Source organism: Larus michahellis, chromosome 11 (genome assembly GCF_964199755.1).
Source record: "Larus michahellis chromosome 11, bLarMic1.1, whole genome shotgun sequence".
Lineage (NCBI taxonomy): Eukaryota > Metazoa > Chordata > Aves > Charadriiformes > Laridae > Larus > Larus michahellis.
Genome location: NC_133906.1, coordinates 2,873,717 through 2,900,749, shown reverse-complemented (window position 1 = coordinate 2,900,749; position 27,033 = coordinate 2,873,717). Strand labels below are relative to the sequence as shown.

At 51.5% G+C, this 27,033-nt stretch overlaps 2 protein-coding genes across 2 annotated transcripts; both read right to left on the bottom strand.

The window, feature by feature from the left end:
- Positions 1-132: 132 nt before the first annotated feature.
- On the bottom strand, positions 133-4,977 carry PROB1 (proline rich basic protein 1). The gene has a single exon (XM_074604297.1). It carries the CDS (start codon positions 4,832-4,834, stop codon positions 137-139), a length of 4,698 nt encoding a protein of 1,565 aa, XP_074460398.1. The 5' UTR covers positions 4,835-4,977; the 3' UTR covers positions 133-136.
- A 4,874-nt stretch (positions 4,978-9,851) lies between these two features.
- DNAJC18 (DnaJ heat shock protein family (Hsp40) member C18) lies at positions 9,852-24,655 on the bottom strand. The gene is made up of 7 exons (XM_074604072.1): positions 24,510-24,655; positions 23,994-24,139; positions 22,621-22,806; positions 18,805-18,917; positions 17,326-17,435; positions 15,119-15,291; positions 9,852-10,900 (listed from the first exon to the last, which is right to left on the bottom strand). Exons 1-7 carry the CDS (start codon positions 24,545-24,547, stop codon positions 10,776-10,778), a joined length of 891 nt encoding a protein of 296 aa, XP_074460173.1. The 5' UTR covers positions 24,548-24,655; the 3' UTR covers positions 9,852-10,775.
- Between the last annotated feature and the right edge of the window lie 2,378 nt (positions 24,656-27,033).

Genomic DNA, 27,033 nt, shown 5'->3' with positions numbered 1-27,033 from the left:
TGCCCCTCGGCACTTCACCAGCTCAGCCGCGGGCAGGGGGGGTCTCTCCTGTGCTGGGGTGACGCTGACTTTGGGGTTAAAGCCTGGCTGCTTGGGAAGGGACATGCCATGCGGGTACGTCCCTGGCTGAGGACCGTCACATCCGGAGCAGCGGTTCCTTCTCGGGCCCGGCAGGGCTGGTGCGGGCAGGGGGCTGGCCGGGACTGGGACTGGCCCGCATCCCCGTGGGGATGTAGTACATGCTCTCCAGGTACCCGCAGTCAGGACCCCCGGCAGCGGGTGGCCCCTCACCCTTGGGAGCAGGGCTGAAGGTCCCGGAGAAGACGGGGTTTTCGGCAGCCGGCAGGTCGGGGTGTGCCGGGGAGGGGGCTGCAGGCGGTGGGGCTGCTGGGAGCCCCGGGAAGCTGCCGTAGGGCACATAGGGTGGAGCGTAGACCCCTGGGGCCATGACCAGGGGGTTGAAAGGAGCCTGGTAGAGCCCGGCGTGCGATGCCACCGGTGGGATGAGCACCTCCAGGTACTGCCCTGTCTCGGGGTCGTAGAGCGTTTTCAGCTGGGGCTGCCGTGGAGGCTCCATGTAGTAGCATTTCCCGTTGCCGGGGTCGACGAGCATCCTCCGGTGCGCGGGCTGGTGGGGCGCAAAGGGCTTGGTGGGGCTCGGTGTGCTCTTACTGCTCGGCGAGGCACCGTCAGTCCTCCTGAGGAAATGGGGAGCGTCCTCGAGGCGAGGCTGGGGCTGGGCTGGGGGCAGCGGTGCTGGGGGCAGTGGCACTGGGTGCTCCGCAGTAGCCGGGCCCTCAGGGGGTCGGAGCAGGGGGTGCTCGGGGCTGGGTTTGCTCCAGGGTGCTTCCCCACTGGCTGTGGGGGACACGCCGGTCCCCAGGGGAGCACTACCTGGGTTGGGAGCCAATGGGAATCCAAAGGATGAGCTGGCCATGTTGGAAGCTGATGGGTGTCCAAGGGAAGTGGGGACGGGGTTGGTGACCAAGGGGGATCCAAAGGATGAGCTGGCTGGGTTGGGGACCAAGGGGATCCCAAGTGATGAGTTGGTCAGGTTAGGGACCAAGGGTGTCCCAAAGGATGCGCTGGATGGATTGGGGATCAAGGAGGTCCCAAAGGATACACTGGATGGATTAGGGATGAAGGGGGTCCCAAAGGACGCGCTGGCTGCGTTAGGGACCAAGGGGGTCCCAAAAGATGCGCCGCACAGGTTGGGGACCAAGGGGGTCCCAAAGGATGCGCTGGTTTGATAGGGAATCAAGGGGGTCCCAAAAGACTTGTTGGTGGGGTTGGAGATCAAGGGGGCCCCAAATGATGTGCTGGCCAGGCTGGAGGCTGATGGGTAGCCAAAAGATGAGTTGGTCATATTGGGGACCGTGGGGATCCCAAAGGAAGCACTGGCAGGCTTGGGGACTGAGGGGGTTCCAAAAGATGTGCTGGCCGGGTTGGGGACCAAGGGGGTTCCAAAGGATGTGCTGGCCGGGTTGGGGACCAAGGGGGTCCCAAAGGACCCACTGGCTGGGTTGGGGACCAAGGGGGCCCCAAAGGATGTGCTGGCCGGGTTGGGGACCAAGGGGGCCCCAAAGGATGTACTAGCCAGGTTGGGGACCAAGGGGGTCCCAAAGGACCCACTGGCTGGGTTGGGGACCAAGGGGGCCCCAAAGGATGTACTAGCCAGGTTGGCGACCAAGGGGGTCCCAAAGGACGCGCTGACTGGGTTGGGGACCATGGGGGTTCCAAAGGATGTGCTGGCCGGGGTGGGGACCAAAGGGGTCCCAAAGGATGTACTAGCCAGGTCGGGGACCAAGGGGGTCCCAAAGGACCCGCTGACTGGGTTGGGGAGCACGGGGGTTCCAAAGGACCTGCTGGCTGGGTTAGGTACCAATGGGGTCCCAAAGGATGTGCTGGCTGGATTGGGGATTAAGGGGGTCCCAAAGGATGCACTGACCAGCTTGGGGACCATGGGGGTCCCAAAGGACCCACTGGCTGGATTGGGGACGGAGGGCAGCTTTGGCATTGGAGAGGATTTGGGGGCTTTCACAGGAATTGCTAAGTAGTTGGAGTTCTCCGCCAGGGAAGCAGGAAGGTATGGCTCAGTGGCGACTGGCCACTTCGGTAAATACTCCCAGGCCTCCCTCTGCTCCGGCAGCCGGCCTGAGGGACTTTCACTGGCCTCCCCGGCTCGAAATGGGGTGGTGGGACCAGTGCTGACTGCAGAGCTGCTGCTCCTCCCTGCCGACACCTGCTCACTTGTGGGTGGCTTTGGTGCGCTTCTCTCCGACAGTTTCTCAGGCTGTGGGTTCACGCTGCTGCCAGCGAGAGGTCCAGCACGGGGGTCCCCACCGTCACTGTTGCCATGCTGCTGCACTGTTGACGTGGGCCCCTCGGTGGCACAGAGCCCTCTGGTGCCACCGTGGCCATGTCCATCCTTTCCCTCCGTGGGACTTGGTGGTGGTGGCGGGAGGAGAACTGTCTTCTCCGTCCGCAGCACGGTGCTGCTCTGAGCCAGGGAGACCTCCGCAGCTGCTGCCGGGGACCGCCGTCCCACCAGGACATGGAGATGGGACTCCACATGTGGCACCCCCTCGGCTGTTGGCACCCGCGGTGGCACCCGGAGCTCGCTCCTCTCCCGGCGTGGAGGGGATGCCGGTGGCTCCTCTGAAGCAGCCACTTCCTTCCGCGTGGCCTGGACCCTTGTGATTTGCACGGGGGAGCCTTGGGCAGGCGAAGGCTGGCCACTGGCAAGCTTTGCGGCAACCTCGGCGTGTGCCGGGGCTGGCTCTTGGCCAGCAGCTGCCAGCACTTCCCTGTCCCCTGGCTCAGTTGCCGTCTCCCGTCGGCGGACCGAGGTGCAGTGGATGACGAGCGGAGCGGCCAGCGGCGGCTCCCCACCACTGGCCGGTGCCGTGGTGCCATGGGCTGCGCCGGCAGTCCCGAAGCAGAGGCTGTAGCTGCTCTTCACCAGCTTGCGCACGTCCCGGGGCTGGGGGATGCGCCCCTTCCCATTATCTTTCAGCTTGGGGGGGCTGCCTGGAGGGGACCCCCGGGCCAGGGTGCCGGGGTTGGGCGGCTGGCGGGGCACTGCTGGTGGCTTCTCCTCCTGCTGGCTCTGTGGCACCAGCCTCACCTCCCGCGCCCGAGAGGTGAAGAGGCGTCGGGGCGGCGTGGCGGGAAGTGCCAGGCTGTCGTTCTCGAAGGGAAAGGTTTGGGGGTGGCTAGGGCGGATGGCTCGCTGCCTCAAGCTGGGCCACGGCTTCGGCCCTCTCTCAAATCTGGGGGCAACATCCAGCGTCTTCCCCGCGTCCGGTTGGGCTTCAAACAAGGCACGCGCTCGCTGGTAGCGGATCCTTTCTGTCGCCGGTTCCTCGGTGGTGCTCGGCAGCCGGTGGCCCTCCAACACCTCCTGGTACTTCATCCTCTCGTTGAGTTCATTGAAAGTCGTTTTCAGCTTGCAGACGCTCTCCCTCGTCGCCTCGCTCAGCACCACTCCCTTGGTAGGATGGGTGGTGGTGGTGGCCCCCACAGCCACCGGCATCCCGCCGCCCCGCAGGTCCTCGGCTGAGAAGCTGCAGTCCGAGCGGGAAAGCGAGCTGGACTTGCCCTCCAGGCCATCCCCCAGCAGGTCGGTGCCAGCGGAGGACGGCCCGGAGGAGGTCGAGCTGCCCCGCAGCCCCTTCTGCTCCATCTTGATCCTCTGCTCGTACTGCATTTTCTTGGCGAGGACGTTTTTCACCAGGCAAGAGGCCGCCCTGGTCCTGCCGGCATCAGTGTCCAGGGAGGCAGTCTTCATGAACTGCTTGTAGTTGAGCCTGAAGTCCTCTCCAATGGCCCTCCCCTTGCTGGGAGGCTCCTTCCTGGCAGGGGGCAGGGGTTGGGGGGCTGGGCTGTCACCCCAGGGGCTGAAACCTGCCTCCTTCCTCTCCTTCCTCTTCAGCAGGATCTGGCGCTTAGGGACGGTCCTCTTCTTGCCGTGGCCCTTCCTGGCCTCCCCGCTCTCCAGCTCCACATCCACACACTCAAACTGCTCCTTTCCCAGCAAGCCCAGCAGCTCCCCGTCCACGCCAGCGGGGAAGGGCCAGCCCATCCTGCCATGGAGGGCTGCCACTGCAACCCGGGACTCACCGCCGGCCACTGGCCACCGCCGCGGCCGCCCGCCGTCCTCTGACAGTGAGTTGGAGAGGCTGGAGGAGGTGTGGGAGCTGCACATGTCGAGGCGGGCGCCGGGGGGACCGGAGAGGCTGCGGAAAGCCCTGGCTGTCAGTGCCCGCACCTCACCATCTGCCTCGTCCGAATCGCTGGGCGCCCCGCTGAGCATCCCCCCGGGCTGCCGGGGCAGACCCAGCTCCCCGCTGGCGGTGGTGGCGGTGGTGGCAGGCAGCCGGTCCCCGCCGAGGGGACCCATCCTGCCCCCCTGCCCCGGCGCCGGGCTATTCTTAGCCGCAATGGACAGCTGAGCCTGCCGCGGGCGGGCGAGGGGGCCGGGCAGTGGGGGGATGCCAGGGGCCCCTGCTGGAGCCCAGCGCCCCGTGGCAGCCCCTTCGGCACAGCCGCCATGCCGCCCTGTGTCCTGGGGGGGTGTCCCCTCCTCGTCCAGAAACTCCAGGCAGTCCTTGAAGGTCTCTGTCCCCTCCGAGCACAGGGCAGAGTGGTAGGAGGAGACGGAGGAGCCCGACATGCTCTTGGTGAGGTCGTCACAGGGGAGGCTGGGGAGGTGGCCCTCCTCCTCCGATGCGGACCGCCGGCCGTCCCCACCGCTGCGGGGACCCTCGCCGTCAGTGCTGGGCAGTTCAGCGTGGGACAGCAGGACGGGGTCCCTCATCCCGCGGGGCATCATGGCAGGGATGACCCCGGGGGATGCCAGCTGGTGCCGGGGGACCCTCCTCGGTGCTGGGGAAGCTCTGCTGGGGACGTTGGCGACTCGACCTTCTGGCTCCCTCGCCGTCACGGCGGCTGGACCCAGCGGCGGGATGGAGCAGCCCCTCGATCACATGGACGTCTGCGAGCGCCAGCCCGGGGGAGGCGATGCCAAGCGCATTGCAGGGATGTCACTGCCGCCCCCAGCCTTGGGGGTCTGCTGGGGGGATGCCAGCACTGTCCCCTGCCCCCTCACCCCGCTCTGCAGCTCCCCAAACCCACAGGCGAGGTGGCAGGGTGTCCCCACACCCCACGGGGGTACCTGGGCCATGCCCCCCACTGCAGCGGGCTGGTCTACCCTGGGGCTGGGGTCCCCTCCGGGGACATCCCATCCATAGCATGGAGGGCATGGCAGAGCCCCAGGGTGCCGCTCTGTCCCTGCCACAGCTCCTTTCCTGGCGCCTCTGCCTGCCTCGCTGTGGGGACAGCGTGTCCCCATCCTGGGGGCTTCCCCAAAAACCACCCTGCCCCAAGCAGCAGCTCCCCTAAAACGAATTGCAAGCAGCCAGGAGCAAACTGGGCACCGAGCATCTCCAGGACTCACAAGAGCCAAACGCTGGACGGCTACTATTTGCCTTTTTCCGGGGGACCCAAAGCAAGCAGCCGGGACACCTGGCATAACGCGAGGGTCTCCGCAGTTGCAAGCCCTGACCGCCGCCGGCAGAGCTCAGCCCCGGCTTTCAGGGGGATTTTTGTAGTGAAGCAGCGGTAGCAGGTGCTGCCCAGCGCTGCCAGCCTGGGAGCAACCCGATGCCCAAGTCGCCTGGGTTCATGCAGGGTCTAAATTTAAACCTTGGCAAGGAAAAGGAGGAGAGGAAAGCTTCCCTGATAGCTGCCCTGGCGCTTAACCCTTCGCTGCTGAGCAGGGCTACGCTTGCAGGTGGCATTTGTGGCCACGGGGAGCAGAGGAGACCTGCCGTGGGCAGCACTTGTGACAATGCGTGTGTGTGATTTCAAATCCCCAAATCCCTACACCCCGGCTTTGCAGGGAGCCGGTGGGATGCAGCTGCCAGCGGAGGAGCTCGCGGTGCTGCCTGAATAACACGATGAACCCCAAAACCTTGGGCTGCTGTTTGGGTGCTGCAATCAGCCAATGGCCCCCAGGCGAAGGGTCCGGCTCTCAGCCTGGGGCTGCCAAGTGTCCCCGAGCCCCCCGGACCCGGTTCCCCGCAGCATGGGCTCGCAGCACAGCAGCCCGGCGGGCGCCTGCTGAGTCACTGCTGGCTCTAGCCCCAGCTGGGAGCTGGGGACGTGCATGCAGCCCCTGCCAGCTGCCGGGTTTACAGTGCTGGGGGTACGTACAGACCCACAACGGGCATGGGGATGCAGTTCCCCCAGGGCCGAGATGGCTCCTCAGTCCCCAGCCAGTCTAGATCCCAGAGAGATGCTGTTTTGTTCCCTCTCCTTCGCCAAGGCTTGTGCCCGGTGTCCCAGGGCCACTGGTAGTCAGTGGAAAAGGGAGGTTGGTCCAGCCTGGCGTCACTGGTGTCCTGCTGAGCCTCCCCGGCGTGCCTTGCTGATGCCTTCGGTGCATCTGGGGTGCCGCCACTGAGGGTGAAGAGGAAGGGCACAAGGGGAACACGGGCTGCGGGAGCTGGTGAAGCGCTGGATAAAGTGAAATAATCAGCCCAGTGGGAGGATCACAGCAGCTCTCCCTGGGCACAAAGGGAAAGGTCTTTGTGCTGCTGCCTGCAGGTCCTGCTCTCCCAGCAGCGGGTGCGAGGCAGGTTCAGGGCAATGACTTGTATAACCGCTTTAAACCCTTCCTCTGCCTCTTCTCCAGCACTCGCGCTAGGCACAGCTCTTGCTGCTGCTGCTCCTTTCACTCCGACACCCGGGCCCTGCCAAAACCGAAACGGCCAGTGTCAAAGCTGCAACAAGCGGTACGGCAATACCGGAGGCTGCGAGGGTGGCTGGAAAGTACCGCTGCACGCCCAGCCATTCATCTGCTTCCCCGTCACCCGCCCTCAGTGCTGCGGGAGACGGGATGGCCCTCTACGCCCTCTGCTCCATAGGGCCAGCTGGATGGAAAAGCGTGGCCGGGTTGCAGCAAGGACTGCCGGCTTGGTTGGTTTCTTCCAGCATCCCCGAAGCTGCCACGAACAACCTGTCTGGGTGCGTTGTTGAAGCAGAGAGGGAACGGGCTGGGCAGAACCTGTCTCACCGCCCCGGCTGCAGCCCGGGGCTGTCAGTAACCTGCCGGGCAAGAGCCAGGCTCCAGCGCCGGCATCTCCTCCTCCGGGTCCCTGCCTGCATCCCCCCCGCTCCTCGCTGTGGCTGGTGATTCCTACGCAGGAGAGAGACAGCAGGGCACGGCGGAGATCCTGGAGGTCTTCCTACCAACCAAAACACAACCATTGCAGGTGAAGAGGCTGTAAACCTGGAGCGCCCGCAGCACAGATCAGGGGGTGGGGGCAGCAGCCTGGCTAGGCACAAGCACGTTACAAAACAACGGGCGGACTGAGGCTGAGCCAGACTTGCTAATTACACACTGATTTATGTTTAAGCCAGCACGATACTGCCTGTAGACCTACCACTGCATTTGCTCATTAACTTCGGTTTCGTGCCAGCTCCGTGTGCGCTCGCCTCAACGCTGGCGAGCCTGAGAGGGTGGCAGCAAGGAGGAAGACGATGTCTGCCAGCGGCTGCCGAAAGCCGAACACACCTCTCCCGCTTTGGAGCTACTTTGCACAACTCCAGAGGAGCAGGAGACACCGGCCCAGCCTGGCAGAGGCTTTCAAAGCCACCTCTGGGGGCTCGGAAGGGACCTGGGCATCCCACACACGCCGGCAGCTCCGACAAGTGTGAAGGACTTTGGGGTTGGCTATGTGAGCCCGGGGCTGGTACAAGGGGCTCGTCTGGGCCAAATCTGTGAGGGGATCCACCTCCAAGTCCCTGCGAGGACTTCACGCTGCCGCCCTCCCCACCGCACCGACCCTGCGGCCTGGGAGGAGGCACGACCTCGACACCCCGGTCTGCTGAGATGGCGGGTTCATGGGGTTCAAGGGATTCAAGGACCTCGGCCTGGCCCCCGGGGGAACGGGAGGGATCCCGCCGTTCTTATTTTGGGGTCAGGACTTGCAGGGCCCAGCCCCGTTGCCAGAGCCCCCCCGGCCCGGGCCGGCTCAGTGCGGGGCGGCCGCCGCCATCTCCCGCAGCCCCGCGGAAAATGGCGGCCGCCGCCGCGCCGGCCCCGTCTCCTGGCAACGCCCGGCTTAAAGGGGCCGCGGCCCGTGACGCCTCCTGCTTCAAAGGCCGGCTTTTACCACGGGATAAAAAAGTCAAGCCTTTCATTTAAAAGAAAAAAAATAAATAAATTAACATACACGACCCCGTCTGCAAGTCCCTGGTACTCCCCCAGCAGCAGCTCCACGCCGACCCGGCCTGTGCCTGGAACAGCCTTTATCAATTTAGAGGTCCAAGAAACAATTAGAAGTCGATCGCATTTTGACAAGCAACCTGTGGTTAATGACAGCAATGCACTTCAAAAGCCATGGGCATGAGAGAACAGTTTTCCTTTTTCCCCCTTATTGAGTACAATGCCAGTGCTTGTGCAAAAATAAGAACTCGTGTTGACCACTGCAGACATTTTTGGGCTAAATGCCCTTCCTCACAGCACCCTCAGGCAGATGGTCATCAACAGCCTCGGCTGTGATTATCAACAAAGAACGTCTTACTGCTTTTTTGAAACATTTTCACTTTCCAGTCTCATCTTCTGCTCCATCCCGGCCTCTTTCCTACTGAAAGACTTAAAATTATTGTGCTCCTCCCAGGTGGCCTCCCACCTCCATGGAACAAAGCTCAACCACTTTAGTGTATTCCAGATACGTTCCAGAATCATAGTCATAGAATCATAGAATGGTTTGGGTTGGAAGGGACCTTAAAGCCCAGCCAGTGCCACCCCCTGCCCCTGGGCAGGGACACCTCCCACCAGCCCAGGTTGCTCCAAGCCCCGTCCAACCTGGCCTTGAACCCCTCCAGGGATGGGGCAGCCACAGCTTCTCTGGGCAACCTGGGCCAGGGGCTCACCGCCCTCACAGCAAACAATTTCTGCCTCACATCTCATCTAAATCTCCCCTCTTTCAGTGTAAAACCGTTTCCCCTCGTCCCATGGCTCCCCTCCCTGATCCAGAGTCCCTCCCCAGCTTTCCTGGAGCCCCTTTAGGGCCTGGAAGGGGCTCCAAGGTCTCCCCGGAGCCTTCTCTTCTGCAGGCTGAACCCCCCCAGCTCTCTCAGCCTGTCCTCACAGCAGAGGGCCTCCAGCCCTCCCAGCATCTCTATGGCCTCCTCTGGCCCCGCTCCGACAGCTCCATGTCCTTCCCATGCTGAGGACTCCAAAGCTGGACGCAGTACTCCAGGTGGGACCTCAGGAGAGTGGAGTAGAGGGGCAGAATCACCTCCTCTTCCTGCAGCTCCCAGCTTCACTTGGTGCCCGACCTCCCACCACTCTAATAGAGGGGACAGGGACACCAAGGTGACGTTGCCCAGCACCTACGGTCCCAGTTACCCGCTCTCAGCACCAGCCGTGGTGCACCCACACCAACGGGACACCGTTGGCATTTCACTGGCATTTCACAAACTTTTGAGGTTTAAGCCAAGGCCATCATAGCGAGTTTTAGGAATGGGGGCAACACCCAAGGGATGTCCGGTTTTAACTTCCATGGCAGAGAGGCTACACTGAGCCCCCGCATCAGGGAGGGAGGGCAGAAGCCTGCACCTCCGGTGCCTGCATTCCTCGGAGATGTCCCTTGGAAGAACAGTTCATTCCCCGTGGGGTACACACCCGCGGCACCCCACCAGAGAAACTGGCTCAGGAGGTTAAAGATGCTCAACTGGAGCACTAACACTCTGTCCTCTGCTGCCGACGAGCATAAGCCATCCTCAACCCTGGTTTTGTGAAGGAGGATGAAGAAAAAAAGAGGACGCTACCACAGGGATCTTTTTCCTTGCAATAGTAATCTCTACAGTGAAACATTCATAACTGCTCAACAGAGTAAAAATATGCTACATCAAAACTGTACCAGAAAAAGCAGGACCTCTGTAACAGCTGGAGAAGACTTTGCAGATAAAAATCAGAATTAAACAGCCAGCTTAAAAATATGCCACTGAAAACATACGAGGAAATAAAGAGAGTTGTCCTTTCTCTACAGTCTGGCAGACTTGGTGCCACTCACAGACTCCCATCTTCTCCTTCGACGTTGCCGATGGCATCTCAGCGTGTTGTCTCCCCGAGGAACAGTGCGGGCACGGCCCTGCAGCCAGACAAGCGTGGGGTGAGCTCCCTTTGCCTGTACGGAGAGCTGGGAGCCCGCTCGAGCGCTCCCCTGAGGCAGGTGCTCGACTCTTTTGAATTAAGCATCGCACAGTACGCTCCAACAGGAAACGCACCGCCTTCCGTCTAAATTCTCCTTCCAAACCACTGTAGAGGCGAGGACAGCCGCTTGGAATCTGCATGAGAAGGCGAGTGCACTTAATACTGAGAACTACGCCGCTCGCATGATCGAGTGCATCGCAGGTCCATATAAAATACAGAAAGCTAAGACATTCGTCTGCTCTCCTGGGAAGTACATACTGTTTGGATGGCAGACAAACTACCGACGAAGACAGGTTCCAAACTAACAGCGTTTCCCAGGGAATTAATTTACAAAGTGCCACTGGTCCTTGGAACCAAATATAGTGTACAGAATATATTACAGCAACACTGGCTCTACGGCTTGTGTTGGCCCATCTCTGCACTATATGCAGAAGGAATCCAATGTTCAGACTCTTCACAATAGACTCCTTCCCTTTTTTATACATAGGAAAATAAAAACATAAGCTAAACCAGCAATAAATAAAACTACAGAACGCGCGTGTCCTGGTCAGCGCCCTTTGTGCATTCCAATCAGACTGGAGAGCTTCTCACAGTGCTCAAGTTTCAGCGATTCCGCCTTCTGTTTTAACCGCTCGTCTCTGTATAGCTTGGCCAAATTTGACAAATCAGACTCTGAAAGATGAAAAAAAATACATATATTAGGATGAAGCCGTCCGCCTGCTTTAAATAACTGCTTCCCGTTGCTCTGTTATCCTTGTGGCATGCTTTTTTTTTTTTAATTCACCTCGTTCCAGTGAAAATGGGCATGTTAATAACTTTCTTTAAAGAGAGGGCATTCTCTTTAACCAGGCTAGCTACTTAAGAAAACAGTATTTTATATATATTTTATATATATATAAAATATTTATATATATTTATATATATTTTATATATAAATGCTTGAAAACTCAGTTATAATAACCCTTTCTATTAGTGCACTAGTAAGACAATAACCAAAACAAAAAATAAGTTTACTGTCTGCAAAGAAAACACAAACTATAGAAGTGTAGCTTAGAAGTCACGTAACACTAAAAATTCTGTTAATGATCTAAAGAGTAGCCGATTGCTGTAAAATATAGGTATATCGTTAAACTAACCATGCATAAAAAGGGACTAGTAGGAGACCACTTGGTTTGCCACACAGCACCTGCTTTAGGTGACACCGCTATTCACATTTGAACCGCATCTCGTCCCTCCTGCACCGATCCTCACCGGCGGGTCACCAGGCGCAGACTGGCTCGGAGTGGGGGGTTACCCCACACCTACCAGTGGCATTTCGCTGACAAGCCTCATGACTCCTTTTCCTCTGGCTGCCCCGGGGCTGTGTCAGCTGCCTGCAGCCTCCTAAACTGAGCAGGAATTACCAGACGTACATCCCTGCCCACGTAACCCAAAAACGCAGCTCTTTTGGCACATCCACTCCGCAAGGGCCCAGAGCACCCGTCCAAATATATACTTTAATGGGTTATTTCCACGCTGCACTTCTCAGAATTCAAACTGTCTGGCAAGAGGTTTGCCCAGAAGGCATTACAAATCCTTTTAATTTTATTTTATTTTTTTGGTATTGATTACAGGAAGGTGAACAGCTCGCCGAGGGACGTGTCTGAAAGGCCTCTGTGCCCTTCCATTAACAATACAATCTCGAATGTACTTTGCATATTTTGTCCCCTTCTTCTCAAAAGCAACATAAAAGTGAAATAATCCCATTGTTTAAGTTATTTCCCCCCAGTAATTCAGAGAAGTTTCTTTTGCTGATTAGGTAAGGAAGTCTTAATATAGCTTTCTCCCTGGAGAATAATTTAGACTGAGGATTAGATGCACCTAAGAGAATAGCAGTAATTTGTTTCTGAAAAGGTCAAAAATTCCCTAAGCACAGGCTACCTGATGACACACAGTTTTTCAAAGAGCTTTTATACACCCTACAAGTCCTTCCTTTTACAAAATCATTCAGAGAGGAACGAACTTCAATAGGTCCTTTCATGCCTTACGTCCTCCGTCCCTGTCCCACTGAAATTTAAAGCCCTTTAACCCTCCACCTATTTATTGAAAAGCTTTACAAACTGACAGCCACGAACATTTTATTTCGGATCAGGAATCAATTTTTGATGTTTTATAACTAAAATGCCACGCAAGTACTGCTGGGCACACAGCCCCGACACGCCTTCAGCAAAACTAGACTCGGGTAATTGTCTCCGAGTCCAGAGTCCCTGGAGTTGTGCAGTGAAGAATTGTAGTTTACGCTTCTCCAATGGGGCAAAATTACGCAAATGCTTGCACTTCTGACAGCATTCATTCTGTCACCTCTGTTTCTTGTCTTTTTCAATCTTGTACACAGAGTTGTTCCTTTGCACTTTTTAAGGAAGTCCTAAAACACCGAATTCCAGCTCCACATCCATATTTACTCTGTTTTCAGTTGCCTCTCTGTAATTTTCTACAACTCGGAGCTCTTTGCAGTCTTAACTTTACAGTTGTGCTATCACAGCTGAACAATCCCCTGCAAAAACCTGGCACGTGCTTTTTGTACTTAATTGTATCAAAAACTTCAGAAGACCAAAACCCACAGCGTACGCAACTTTTAGACGCTCTTCTGCTGTGAGGGGAGGAACACTGTCTAGTGCAGCAGCATGAAAGTGACTGCCTGATAAATCAGTTACTTTTACAGTTTTCCTTAAGGTAGTCGGACACCAGGTAAGACTTGTCAGGTCATAAAATCAAGGACTTTAAAAATCAACCTGTTCCTATGTAACTAATCTATGTCCATTGTGCTGGTGCTAAAGAGAAATGCACCCTCAGTAAACAAAACAAATGCGCTATTAATAGGCATTCAACTGACACAAAAAAAAGCTGATTACACTAAATTAAACACTTAAACAAGAATTAACGGACCAAAGTTATGAAGCAAGAGCTGACCAAGAACTGTCTCGACATCTCCAGAGAACTCTTCCCCAGCACTCCATCTTGTATTCACAGTTTATTTTTACAAACGTGGCTGTGCTAAAGTTAGCAGAGTCTCAGCTGTGCTCATTACCTGCTCGCTGGCCTAGATGGTAATCATTCTGAAAATGTTTTTTTTTAATTACAGTGGTCTCCTCAGGCTACTGCTAATTGTGGACCTTGTAAATATATTTGCAGATGTGTGACTAATGAAGTCTCTAAGTGTAAAAAGCTGCAGAGGAGCATCGTTTTGCAGGCGTTAGTTGGCATTCGATGCTGGATCATCTCCCCCTCTCCGACTACCCTCTCTGTAAGCCTTGCAAACCCTGCTGCCCGTTTTGGGGCACGGCACTCCTGCGTGAGAGAGACAAGATGGCGACTTTCAGTTGCACAAGGTCAATTAAAAGGATTTTTCTGTAAGAACTAAATTCTCTCTATAGCAAGCCTACACACGAAGCCTACATTTACGGTTATTAACAGCCACGTTATACCTAGAGGCTGCTACCGCCAGCCACAGATGCTCAAAGATCACAAGTCAAACACAGCAGAAACTAAGGGACTGTTTGGGATTTTTACAGTCTTATATTATGGGTTCTTTGCTTTTCTAACTTCAGAGCCTACCTCTGTGCATTTCTCTTCAAAAGCAAGATTGGTAACTTTTACGTAAAATAAAACAAAACAACCCTTCCCATCAAAAACCTGTAAATAGTTTGGAGTCAGCAACACTCATGTTACCTCTAGCCCAGGATTAAACAAGTCTTGTTTAGACAAAGTGTATGCTTCCATAACGATGCAATTGGTAAAGAAACTGTAAACAAGTGCAAAGTCAGTTTTTAGTAGTGTGCCGAGGACTGCAGCAATTTAGAAAGCCCTACTAGTGTGTGAAAGCAGCTTGCCGGCTATTAAACATTGACACAGAGACAACTTCTTCCAGTTTCCTTTACGCACAGCAGTAGTTTGTGTTTACGCATTTAAAGGTGATGAGTTCTTTAGCTGAAAAAAAAAAAAATCAGTCACGACATCCCCACTTCAGTTAGTCCTTGTAACTTGATTTCTGTACACTATATTGTCCAGATTCTGTACGATACTGTGCAGATTATTCTGTACAGTTACAAAAGAAGCAGGGATTTGCTCTATTTAAAATGAACTAGAAGAGTAATAATTAACAAATAACACATTACGAGGTTAAAATACACGCCTTTATAGGTGCCACTGATTGACTTAGGATTGACATGAGAATAATCATTTTGAATGCTCACATTTTTGTGTTCTCCCTTTCTGCATTCCATTCTTGTTTTTAAAAGGCAATCTTGACTATGGTGAAAAACATGATCTCAAACTCATCTAAAGATAGGAAATGCAAATAAGCGCACAAAACAAGTACAGGAGTACGCTCTTTGATAACTGATACCAGTAACACAGTCCACTGCAAGGTTACCAAAAGCACCTAAGTAGGCCAAAACTTCTGATGAAGTTTTGAAGAAGTTAAATGATGTTCTCATGGAGCCAGTCAAAGCAAAATCATTTTGCTCCAGCAAAGGAAATGTGTAATAGGTGACGTCTCAAGATCTTTTCTAGCCCTAACAATCTGTCAGAGCCAGACAAATGGGGTGGATTATACGTTTAAAACATCATCGCTAAGAGTTATTCAAGCATAAAAAACTGAGTGGAAAAAAACGTCTCAAACGGCGAAACCTACTTTCCGCTTGTCTCTCAGAATCACCTAAAATTAATTTTGACAGACCCTCAAGAATAGCAAACACAGTGCTAAGAGCAGATGTGAGAAATACCAGTGCGAGGTTCGAGATCTTATAAGCATCAGAAAATGAGGCTAAAACCGGCAGTGCTTTGTGAAGCGTAGCCACCATACAACTACTGATGGGTTGTAGGCACACACTTGCAACAAAAATAACTTACTTTGCTGTTTCTCCTTCCAGCAGCTGGTCTGAATATAGTCTATGTAATCTTTTTCAACCGTTTTCTCTAGCTCTTGAAGTTCCGCTCCTTGATAATTCTTTTCAAAGTTTTTATCAACATAGTAAGGCACCTGCAAATTCTCCGTTTCTCTACTAATAACATGGCCTATGGACCTGTGAAAACATCATGGAGAAAATGGATTTCTTTTTAGCAGTTCAAATATAAAGAAATCAAGAGATGTTGCTTCATATTAGTATTTCCAGAGGACAATATTTACAACTTATTTACAGTTACTTTCTGCAGGACTATAGCTCCCTCAGCCATCCAATTAGGAAATTACAAGTCTCAGGCACAGCAAGCTGTGCACTACAAACAGAATTCACACGCACCTCCCCTCGCCCAAAACCCATAGGAAAGCATCTAATATTTGGAGAGATCTACAAAGAACTGACTCGGAGCTGACACTGTTCCTTCCAAATACTGGGTTTGTTCTCAACAGCTCAGTCAAGACAACTACCAAAATGTAAGAGCAAAGTTTATCTGTGAGCGGAAGCTCCACATGCTTTCTTCTGCTTGCTGGTAACTTCTGGCAAGTTAGGTCCAGAAATCCATAGGAATTCATGAAAAATATAGAAATTATAGGAAAGGCATACAGCCCTCATATTGCTTAGGGCATAATGCAATTGGATCTGGACTTTCCCGATTTCTGGACCCTTTAGTGGAAATAAAAATTAGCAGGGGAGCGTCTTGTTATACTTTCCTTTAGGGTTTTATAATCATCAGTAAGCGAAGTGGGGCATGGAATACCCCGCAGAATATCCTGTAGGTAGACTTAGCCACTCTGACACAGCCCCTGGATTAAACTATACCCTTATACTGAACTTCCTTATTTGAGCAAAGACACCCAGGCGTTTTTCCAAATCACTGCCCAGAGAAAGGGGCAGGCAGCCAAAACACAAAGGTTACGCGCTACTCAATGGAATCCAGTTTGTGCCTTCTGTTTCCTGGACTCTCTTCTTTCTCTCTCACTATGTCTCAGAGATGTATGCTCGCTTTAGATAAACCATTTCGTTTAGTTTTCAGGCTGTTTGTTTTTTCAAGGATATGATTTAGAGAAACAGCATAACTGTGTATGAGGTTTGGGCCTGACTATCTCAAATCAACAGTAGAAGGGGAGATAGCGAAGACAAGCAGGAGAGATTAGCTGCTCTGGCAGCAGTGTGGGAGGTTTCACATGGGACTGACAGATAGCAAAAACACCCTGAAAAAAACCCCAAAATCCAAACCAAAAAACAACCACCCTCTTGTTCTCATGCTAGCTCTACACACTGACATCTTGTGGTAACAAACGATAAAGGCTGTTGGGCTACTATGACAGTATATGGGCCTAAAGCTGAGTAGTTTTGCTGCTAGAAGGGAGCAAGGGAAGTCTTTGGAGCACTCTGCTACTGCTGCATGCAGCAGGCTCTCCAAAACCTGCTGACTCCCACTCCTATCCCAGTAAGAGCCAGTGAAGGTGACTGAACTGGTCAGCTCTTTCCCACGAGAGCTTCCTTCCTCCCAACACTGGATGCCGAGAGGGGCAAGTAGATTTTCTTCTGTCCTGTAAACTCAGATGCCAGCAGGTTCTGCTTCCAGAGCTGACCAGTTCAGGTTGCCCTCTGCAAGCCCGGGGTCCTGGTTCTTTACAAACGTTAAACCACGGCACTTCAAGGCTTTAATGATCCGTGGAGCTTGACAATTCTTCCAGAGGAATTCAGGCTCCAGAGCAGATTTGGATCTATATTGTGAAACAGCAGGCTTCATTTCTTAATTGCTTTACGGGGACCCTCAGCAGTCGTCCACAGCTCCCTGGGGGCTGGGCAGATGAGAGGCGGCTCGGCGGTGTAGCTGAGCTACTCCCACATTCCTGCTACTGTAGCGCTGTGCGAAAACATTTCACACCAGTTGAGAAGCGTTCTGGCTCGGCGCCTCGGTTTGTTCAGCACACAGCACAATAAAGCTCACCATAGTTAACTTCACAGCGATAACGCTTAGGAGAACTCGTCAACGGAGACTGTTGGTATTTCCTTATTTACAAATTGATAACACTTTCTAGAAAGAGGAGAAAAGAACACTGACATGCATTTTGCTATCAAGTCCGACTTCCGTCTACCTCCTTATCACAAACACTGAGGACCTGAAAAATGTGTTTTTAAATAACTTACGATTTGTAGAATAGGCTGTAGGGTGGGTTTGTGGCCATCAGTTGAGTTACTACCGACACTATTATTATTATGAAAATGGGCATCAACTGAATAAATGCAGAATATGAATTCTGAAACGAACAAGAAGAATTAGCAGTCAAGAAAAGATATAGATGGCAAAGGATGCATCTGTTCACAGAAACACGGCTATCTATCCAGATCAACAATGTATTAAATGTAAACTGAAAGGAAAAAAAGAGGAAGTACTTTCAAATTTTGAGAGGGATAACATCTTAACTTCAAAATATTAGCAATAATCTCAGGAAAGTCTTTAAACCCATTTTCTTTCAATTATATTTTCATGAGTTTTCTTTCATCTACAGCTTCCTTCACAAGGCTGCACCCGTCAGTCACCAGCTGACAACCCAAACTGAAGGAAGACACTGCAATTCCCATTTGTGCCTACAGCTTTCTGTGCATCTTCTGAAGCTTGCTACGTGCCTTCTGAAAATCTCAATCTCTGTTCAAAGACTGGATAAAATGGCTGAAAAGGAAAGGGTTAAGAGACTGTATGCAGTGTGACTTGGGACAGGATGCAAGCACTTGGGTTTTTTGTTTGAATGAATTTAGTAGAACAAAAGAGTGGGTAAAAAATATCAAAAGACCAGAGTTCTGACAGCCACAGAGAAAACACAGATCTGTACTTCTGCTCTTCATCTGATTTTTAAACCACCCTTCTAAAATGCCTTTTCTCATCAGGAGCAAAATATAATATGCAGCTATTTAGATTTTGCTCACTGCCCTGGGATAGCAGCAAGAATACCTGACGCAGCAGTAGGTGGGATTCATTTGCCCCAGCTTAGCTGTCTATAGGCTGTATCAGGTTTTCCAGAGCCTGACTGCAAGAGATTCACAGGGAAAAATTAATCCTCCTTGGAGAAGGATCTCAGTAGGTTAACAGACTGCCTCCAGAGGAAGATTTTTCCAAGGCAGATGGCACGTGTGTATGTGCGCTAGTAACAAATGACACCTTGTGTCTCACCCAGAGGTTTCAGTTGGTAGAAAACTATCCCAGACCTATCCTGCCCCAGGCTGGAAAAAGCCTGTGCAGCACCTGGGCAGAAACTGTGAGCTAATTTACAGAAGGCTTAAATATGCCACGAGGACAAGCCAGTACTTCCGTATCTGTTATCAGTCCACATTTGGACTAATTGTTGTTGGATTACAAAACCATCAGAGCTTGCAAAAAGCAAGCACTAGCAAAACACTCGATGACAGAAGCTCCAGGGCCTGTAATCCTATTGATACAATGTATTTTTAATGTAGTGATTAATAACAAACAATGTAGTTACTTTTGAAAACATCCATTTTGGCTGCAGCACTTGAGGATAAACACTTAAGCATTTAAGGATGGGAAAGTCTGTCCTGGCTTCAGATGCATAAGTGGCCCCCGCACCCTGGTGAAATATTTAAGCCCAAGAGATGCCTCCTCCTGGCTACCTGTGGCCTGTTTTCTTCCTCCTCCTGCTCCTGCGTCCATGGTCTTTCATGTCGGTGCCTCCGTGGATAATAGTGTGCATCTCTGGCTACATTTGAGAACATATGGATATTTCCTGTTAAGAGAAACCAAGAGAGAGTCACCATTTTCATCCAGTTGCTGGTATTCACCTGTATTTCTCAGAGTTTCTAGTTGATTATCTGCACGTTGTGAACGAGAGTTGGGAGACCTCAGATTACAAAGTGCAAACACACCTCAGATTTAAACGTCAAAATAATATGCCGTTCCAAAAAGCCTACCAGAGAAATCGTAAAGTATGCCCCAAGTCCTTCTTAATTTAAATCAAACTGCAGAAACATGCCAAAACTTTTATTGTTGTATCTCATATTTTAATATTGTTTTTGTCACATTCACTTGCAAGGCCATAGCTTGTGTTGCATCCCCAGGCGCTACGCAGGAAAATTAATCTGCCTCACCAGACTCAGGCCATGAATTATGGCTTCCCATAATTACTGAATATGGTCTTCTACGCTCATTTCTACTTCCTCTTCCTTCAAGCTAATAATAGTTTCCCTTAATGATTTTACAATAAGGAAAAAGACTTAAAAAATGAGTTAAAAAAAAAAGAGTACAATTCAGGATTTCCTTTCTTGCACACTGAATGTAGTTGATTTATTTTAAAAAATTCTAAAATGAGGAAAGAATTGCATATGTTGTTTCGATTTGAAGCTTCAACCCTGATTTTATCGCCATATGAATATCTTAATAATCGCTGTGCTCTCTCTATTGAAATTGAGAATGTCTTTGTATTAAGAGAATTGAAATTTGTGGCCTTATCATGACAACAGAAATGCAAATCTATTTTTAAGCCCTGTGAAAGATGCCACGTTATTTTACATTGTTGGACTGTCCTTTCTCCAAATTTCCCAAAGAATTCTACAAGAAACCTGGGCGGAAGTGACCTTCGGTATTGTGTCAAAACGTCTGTTTCACTGCTTGTTCAAACATTTTTCCAAGGTTCTAGACATGTTTGTAGTCAGAGCTCCAACAGAGAGCCAAACAAGGCCCGCGGGAAGAACGGATGTTTCTTTCTTGAAAAAGAAAGTTTGTTTCTATTATTCAACACTGCCCAGACAATATTTTACCAAGCTGTGAAAAAACAGAAGCACGTGCGGGAAGAGAAGAATGGATTTTGCGGGGTGCCTAGAAAAAAGTTTTCCCAAATCCTATGTTTCTCAAAGAATTTCTGCCAGCAGTTTCTTTGCTTCCATTGTGCATTTATTTTATGAGAAGGAAGTTCAACTTGTAGCCTCTACCCATTATAACTGTAACACTATGACAAGTGCAGAGTCTCCTTTTAGACCTATGAGATTTAACATTTTAACTTTTAATATTTTTCCACTGAATTTCCATAGAGGAAAAATGCACAGTAAAAAAACACAACAAAACCATAAACCTGCCCACAACAGCTGTAGAAATGAGTTTACCCTAAGTGAACGAGTACTCCAAGTTTACCCTAATGAGTTTAATCTTATTCAGATTTCCAGAAAGCCTGGTGACAGCAAGGCGTCACAAAACAAAACCCAGCACAATGCTGCAGCTTCGCACAAACTTCAGCTCAGGCACACAGGTCCTACTTAACATTAAGACACTTTAAAAAACATCGTCTTTATATCAACTATTTGCTCACCCTCTTACTAGTAATTCTCTCCCTAAGTAGAAATTGTGTAGACTTTGCCTACTTGGAAAACTACTGAACTGTCAATTTTCCATGTTTTAAAACTCACTTTTAGATTTGGAAAACGTACATAAATTCAGACCCAAACACTTTTTTGGCGAGGAAACTATTGTTTACCACCAACGCCTATTACTATGAAATTATCTTTTTATTTTTTTCTTCTTTGCCACTTCGACAAAAATTCCCATTTACTTCTTCATGCCACTCTACCTGTTAAATTTGCCATGCCCAGCACTCAAATTCCTCCCCCGGCTCCTCAATTTCTTGTCCCCAACTCCAAGCACCCCTGCCGCCCACAGCAACATCGCAGTCATGTTCCACGAGGGCAACGTTTCACTGGTGGCTGAGGCAAAAGGCACACGCAGGTGCAACTTCTTGCAAAGTCAGAAACGGAAAACTTGCAAACGCCGTGTGCCACGCTGAGTTTGGCTCCCTTTGCACATCTACCGATGGCATTTTGAAAACAATTTGAGGTCCCCTGAGCTGCAAGATGCTACCACAGAGAATAAGGTTACAGGGAGCTCGTAAGTAACTACATGGATCTGTGAATTTAGGCTGTAATTGGTGTGTATGTTGCTTTATACCATGCCTCGGAGGTGAGAAAGTTTACAAGAGTGCTAAAGCAATTCGCTAGATACTGCCAGGAAGACTCCTGAGCTCACCATACCTTTCAGATTTATTTTGATCCAAACCCGTATTCCACCAATCTTGCATATCTTTCTATTTTTTCTACAAATACAAAAGCCAAGGCTGGACTGAGACATGCACCGAGCTTCTACAGGTAGGGATCTGCTGTTCTGTTACTAGATATTGCATACCCAGTAACAGCCAGCCTTTCCTGGCAGGCATCAATTTCTAAGCTAAGACGTTTTAATTTCTTTACAGCGTGCAAGCTGCTGTGAGCCGAACGAACTCCCATGTTTTCCTAGTTAGAGGGGCACTGAGACCACAACGCCAGGAGCTGCTGCCACGGTGCACTGGAACACAGTAAGGTAGAATCATAGTATCATAGAATCACAGAATTGTCCAGGTTGGAAGGGACCTTTCAGATCATGGAGTCCAACCACCAACATAACATTGGCAAAAAAAACCCAACTCACCCATGTCCCTCAGCACCACGTCTACCCATCTTTTAAAAACCTCCAGGGATGGTGCCTCAACCACTTCCCTAGGCAGCCTGTTCCGATGTTGGATAACCCGTTCGGTGTAGAAATTTTTCCTAATATCCAATCTAAACCTCCCCTGGGACAGCTTGAGGCCATTTCCTCTCATCCTATTGCTTGTTACTTGGGAGAAGAGACTCACCCCCACCTCTCTACATCCTCCTTTCAGGGAGCTGTAGAGAGCGAGAAGGTCTCCCCTCAGCCTCCTTTTCTCCAGGCTGAACACCCCCAGCTCTCTCAGCCGCTCCTCACCAGACTTGTGCTCCAGACCCCTCACCAGCTCCGTTGCCCTTCTCTGGACCCGCTCCAGAATCTCAGTGTCTTTCCTGTAGTGAGGGGCCCAAAACTGGACACAGTACATCATCGTCAGCAAAGATGCCTCTGATACCTTCTCATTCACCCCTTATTTTACCTCCCATAACATTGATGGGTTAAGACAAAGGAGCGAAAAAAAGCAAAATCAAAAAGAAGGCTCTTTAGCTACAGCCAGTATTAAAACGTTGCCTTCCCAAGAATCAAACAGCTTAACCCCCTGCCAGACTAAAATGTTCTTACCCCTGACAAGTACTGTCAGAAATTTTCAAGAGAGGCTGGGAGGTTAGGAACTTCTCCCAGCAGCAACAACCATTACCCCACTGGCAGCTCTCTCTTCCAGGCGCATTTCTGGACAGCAAAGCTGGGCTCTGACAACATTTTTTGGGGAACAGAGTTGCTAAAATCTGTAGTTTAAACCATGCATTAAGGGAGCTTTTCCAGGCATAAAAAGCTAGGAAGGGAGAAAAGAGTAAAAGCAAAAAAGTTTTTCCTCTTTTCAGAAGTATAATCAACTCCCTGAGCAGTACCAAGAGAAGCTGAACTTCCTTTATGGTCTAGTGTCAGTGCATTGCATTTCAAAAACAGCGCAGACAGATACTGACCTGTAGGAAAGTGCCCACCAAAAAACACATTGAATATTTCTTCTGGTGTAATGTCTGCTTCAAATTCTGTGTAGTAATTATAGTGCCTGGCCTGGCCAGTGCTGACATGCTCTTGGTCGCTTCCGAATTCATCGTATCGTAGTCGTTTTTCAGGGTTGCTCAGAACTGCAAAAGCATTGCTTATTGCTGGAGAGTGAATTAAAAGAAGCGTTACACAGGCATATACCACGCAGTATTTCCAGATCTCAGACTTTTATAAGCAGAGTAGCAAAATAGCCCAAACAGGCATAGAAAATCTGTGCTTGATCAAAGACTGAGTTACTTTCGAAAGAACTGCCTTTGTAAAAAAAGCATTACAACACTGTCATTACCTGTGATGGAACCTGTTTCCTGCTATCACTGATACCAGGAGAAAGACAAAAGTGTTAATGTATATGGAAAGAGCCGAAATATTTGTAAAACTGAGGCGAGAGAGACCATTTCAGTCAAGAGATTGAGTGAGACTGCAACATTTTATCAGATCAAACTAAGTGCTGACATAGAAATACACCTCCATATACAGTTGATACAAAGTTAATAACGGCAGACACTAATTAAAATGCAGAACGAGATTCCGAGTTTTTCTGTCAGCAGAGATGCTTGTGAAGCTGTAGAGCATATCTATTTCACACTTTATGTCAAACCACCCAGAAGTGCTTGTTTGGTTCATCTTCTTCCTTGATCTTCCTCAGAACACGGCTGTAAACAAGTTCATAGAGAAATACAACCATAACACAAAAAAATGAAGAAAAGACCTTCAAAACCTCCTTAGTCTAATAGACTATGAATGACTATCTTTCTTTCCTCGCGCTGCCTTACAGTGCTCTTGCAGACAGCTGCAACAGAGCACAGAAAAGGCAAAAAGATGTAAGAGTTTAGATGCTAACATAGTTGATACAGGTTTAGATTGCAATGCTACTGAAAAGACAGTGAATACTGGACTCAAATTTAATATGCTTGCATTTATATATATATATTATTTTATTTATGACACAGAAGTTATTGGTTACACAACACCACACTCTCCTGCATGGCCAGTATTATTTCCTTGCATCATTCTGAACCTTTAGCAGTACATAGGAATGAGATCTGGGATACGTTTCCCTTTCCTCCTAACAGAAATCTGTATTCTGGAGATTAAAAGGCAAATCTTGCCGAGCGGCTATGGGATTTTGTGCAGATGCGCATATCTGTCTATAAAAACGACCAGCTATACAGGCCTGTGTAATGCCTTTATTTATATAAGGTGCAGAACTGTAAGCCTGAGGCAGCCTGTCCCTGTTTTACTCTTGCTGTACGGCTTTGGAAAGCAGGCCAGCCCCCTTTCCCCTCACCTTTAAAAGCCTCTGTTGCCCCGGGAGCGCGGTTCTTGTCAGGGTGAAATTTCAGGGCCAGTTTGCGATAGGCTTTCTTCAGCTCCTCCTCGCCGGCGTCCCTTTCCACCCCCAGAATCTCATAGTAGTTCCGACACCTCTTTATTCTGGAAGGGCAAAACAGGGTTAGCTTCACCGGCCTGTCCCCCACAGACACCGCCACGGAGACTTGATGTCCCCCTTGCTGCCTGTCACCAGCCTTCGATGCTCCCTCAGGAGCTCCATGGGCCCTTCATGCTCCCTCAAGGGCTCCATGGGCCCCGCTGCTCCCTCAGGCGCTCCTGCTGCCCCCTCAGGAGCTCTATGGGCCCCGCTGCTCCCTCAGGCGCTCCTGCAGCCCCCTCAGGAGCTCCATAGGCCCTCGAAGCTCCCTCAGCGCCTCCTGCTGCTCCCTCAGGGGCTCCATAAGCCCCCGCTGCTCCCTCAGGGGCTCCCCCGGCCCGCCGGAGCCCCCCCCGCCCCCGCGGCCTCTCTCACCGCCTCACGCCGTCCAGCTGCTCCGCCGTGTAGGTCATGGCGGCGGCGGCGGCGGCGGCCCCCGGGGCAGCCCCCCCCGCCCCCTCACCGCCCGCCGCCCCGCATCGCCCGCTCCACCATGTCGCGCCGCGCGGGGGCTTGTGGGTAGGGGAGTCCCCCCGCGAGGACTACAGTGCCCAGCGGGCGCCGCGCTTGTGACGACATAGTGAAGAGGGATGACGTCACAGGCAGCTTCCTGAGGGGAGCGGGTGACGGGGAGGTGGCGGGAGCACCGCGGTGCTCCCGCCACCTCCCCGTCACCCGCTCCCCTCAGGAAGCTGCCCGTGTGTGGGGACTGCCACAGCCCAGTGTCCTGCCTCCAGCTCTGGGGCACCAACAGCAGGAGGACGCGGAGCTGTTGGAGCGGGGCCAGAGGAGGCCCCGGAGATGCTGGGAGGGCTGGAGCCCCTCTGCTGTGGGGACAGGCTGAGAGAGCTGGGGGGGTTCAGCCTGGAGAAGAGAAGGCTCCGGGGAGACCTTCCAGCCCCTTCCAGGCCCTAAAGGGGCTCCAGGAAAGCTGGGGAGGGACTCTGGATCAGGGAGGGGAGCCATGGGACGAGGGGGAATGGCTTTAAACTGGAAGAGGGGAGATTTAGAGGAGATGTGAGGCAGAAATTGTTTGCTGTGAGGGTGGTGAGCCCCTGGCCCAGGTTGCCCAGAGAAGCTGTGGCTGCCCCATCCCTGGAGGGGTTCAAGGGCAGGTTGGCCGGGGCTTGGAGCAACCTGGGCTGGTGGGAGGTGTCCCTGCCCAGGGCAGGGGGTTGGAACGAGATGAGCTTTAAGGTGCCTTCCAACCCAAACCATTCTATGACATCGCCCTCTCGGCGCTGCAGGGTCCTTCCTGGCAGCGCTGGTGGCTTGGCGGGGCCATGGGAGATGGTCTTGAGTCGTTGTGTTGAGACTGAGAGGAGCCCGGAGGAATGCCAGCTCCACACCTTCTGATCAGCCTTTGGTTGGAAACCCCTCACGCGCTTGTCCTGCAGCTCCTTCCATGCATTGCTTCCCCTCATCCCACGTGCCAATTAAAGCTGTGCTAATGAGCTGTGCGAGTGGAGTCGTGGTGTGAGAGAGCTGGTGTCTTCCACCAGCCTGCTTTGTAGGAGCACAGCAGCTTGGAGAAGACTTCTCCTTTCATGTGAGCAGCAGCGACTGGAAGTTAGGGGCTGCATCACTTCTATTGTTTACTTCTTATTCATTGTTTCTTTTGAACAAGGTCAAAGTTGGAAGTTTGCTTTTGGATGTGGATCAGTTTTAGGGCGGAGCAGGCTTGGGTTATTTGTCAAGACCCTCAAGAGTCTGTGGGAAGAAGGAGTGCACAGGATGGAAAATTAAGCATGGGGACACCTTTCAGAGGCTGTTGTGGAGGGGAGGTTAGTTAAAGCCTGACAGTTACTGAAGTGTCTGATACCACAGGTGCTTACCTGTGCCTTTGTGGTGTCTTCCTGGGGCTAAACCCCTACTTGTGAGGCTCCATTCACCAAGTCACAGGTCTCAGATCTGGAGCAGTCTGGATCCACCTACCTAAGAATCACCTGGGATCTTGTGCTTGAGCAAGCTCACCAGTCTGGTGGAGGCTGGGCAAGCGGGGTGATGTCATTTTACTTTCCAGGAATTTTACCAGAACGGCTTCATTTCTTTAAAAAATACCCCATCAAACTACCTGGTGTGTACGTGAAAGACAGAAATTGTGTTGGGATCTTAGCAGGAGTTGTGCAAGCGTTGCATTTATTTTGCTGAATGCTTAATTGCCAGCTGCAAAGCACAGCTACTTCTAGCACTGCGCGTTCCAGTAAACATCTCTTATCCATCCTATTAAATTAAATCAAGCTAAATTATTATGTTTCATCAAACTGTGCAGGGGATTGTGTGCAGTGCTACCTATTTTGAGTGCTTGGCTAGATCTTTTTTTCCTTAACTTCGCAGTTTACCTTCAGGGTTGATGGACGTCGATGCTCACGTTAGGAGAAGGCGGTATCTCGGCGTACTGCTGCTGGGTGGACGAGGTGCTCTGGAGGTCTGTGTTGACTCTGGAGCTGGCGAAGCTTGCCGGCAGGAGTCATGGTGAAGATGGGCAGAGGTAAATATAGTTGCAGAATTAGTGATTTAGTACATTATGCTGCCGAATAAAGCAGTTGAGACCTCCAGAAATACCCAACAGCGCATCATTTCTCTTATGGTCGTGTGGAAGTTGGGTATGACAGAATCACAGACTGGCAGGGGTTGGAAGGGACCTCTGGGAAACATCTAGTCCAACCCCCTGCCAAAGCAGGGTCACGCAGAGCAGGTTGGACAGGAACACATCCAGGCGGGTTTGGAATGTCTCCAGAGCAGGAGACTCCACGCCCTCTCTGGGCAGCCTGTGCCAGGGCTCTGCCACCCTCACAGGAAAGAAGCTTTTCCTCATGTTGGGATGGAATTTCCCGTGTTCCAGTTTGTGCCCGTTGCCCCTTGTCCTGTCCCTGGGCACCACCGAAAAGAGTCTGGC

Bases quoted from the DNA above. Each gene is read 5' to 3' on its own strand.
- PROB1 (XM_074604297.1), bottom strand. From the start codon at position 4,834: ATGATGCCCCGCGGGATGAGGGACCCCGTCCTGCTGTCCCACGCTGAA.
- DNAJC18 (XM_074604072.1), bottom strand. From the start codon at position 24,547: ATGACCTACACGGCGGAGCAGCTGGACGGCGTGAGGCG. The intron at 22,807-23,993 runs GTGAGGGGAAAG...TTCACTCTCCAG, and splicing joins GGCAACAGAGGCTTTTAAAG to CAATAAGCAATGCTTTTGCA. The intron at 15,292-17,325 runs GTAAGTTATTTA...ATGTTTTCACAG, and splicing joins TACAGCCTATTCTACAAATC to GTCCATAGGCCATGTTATTA.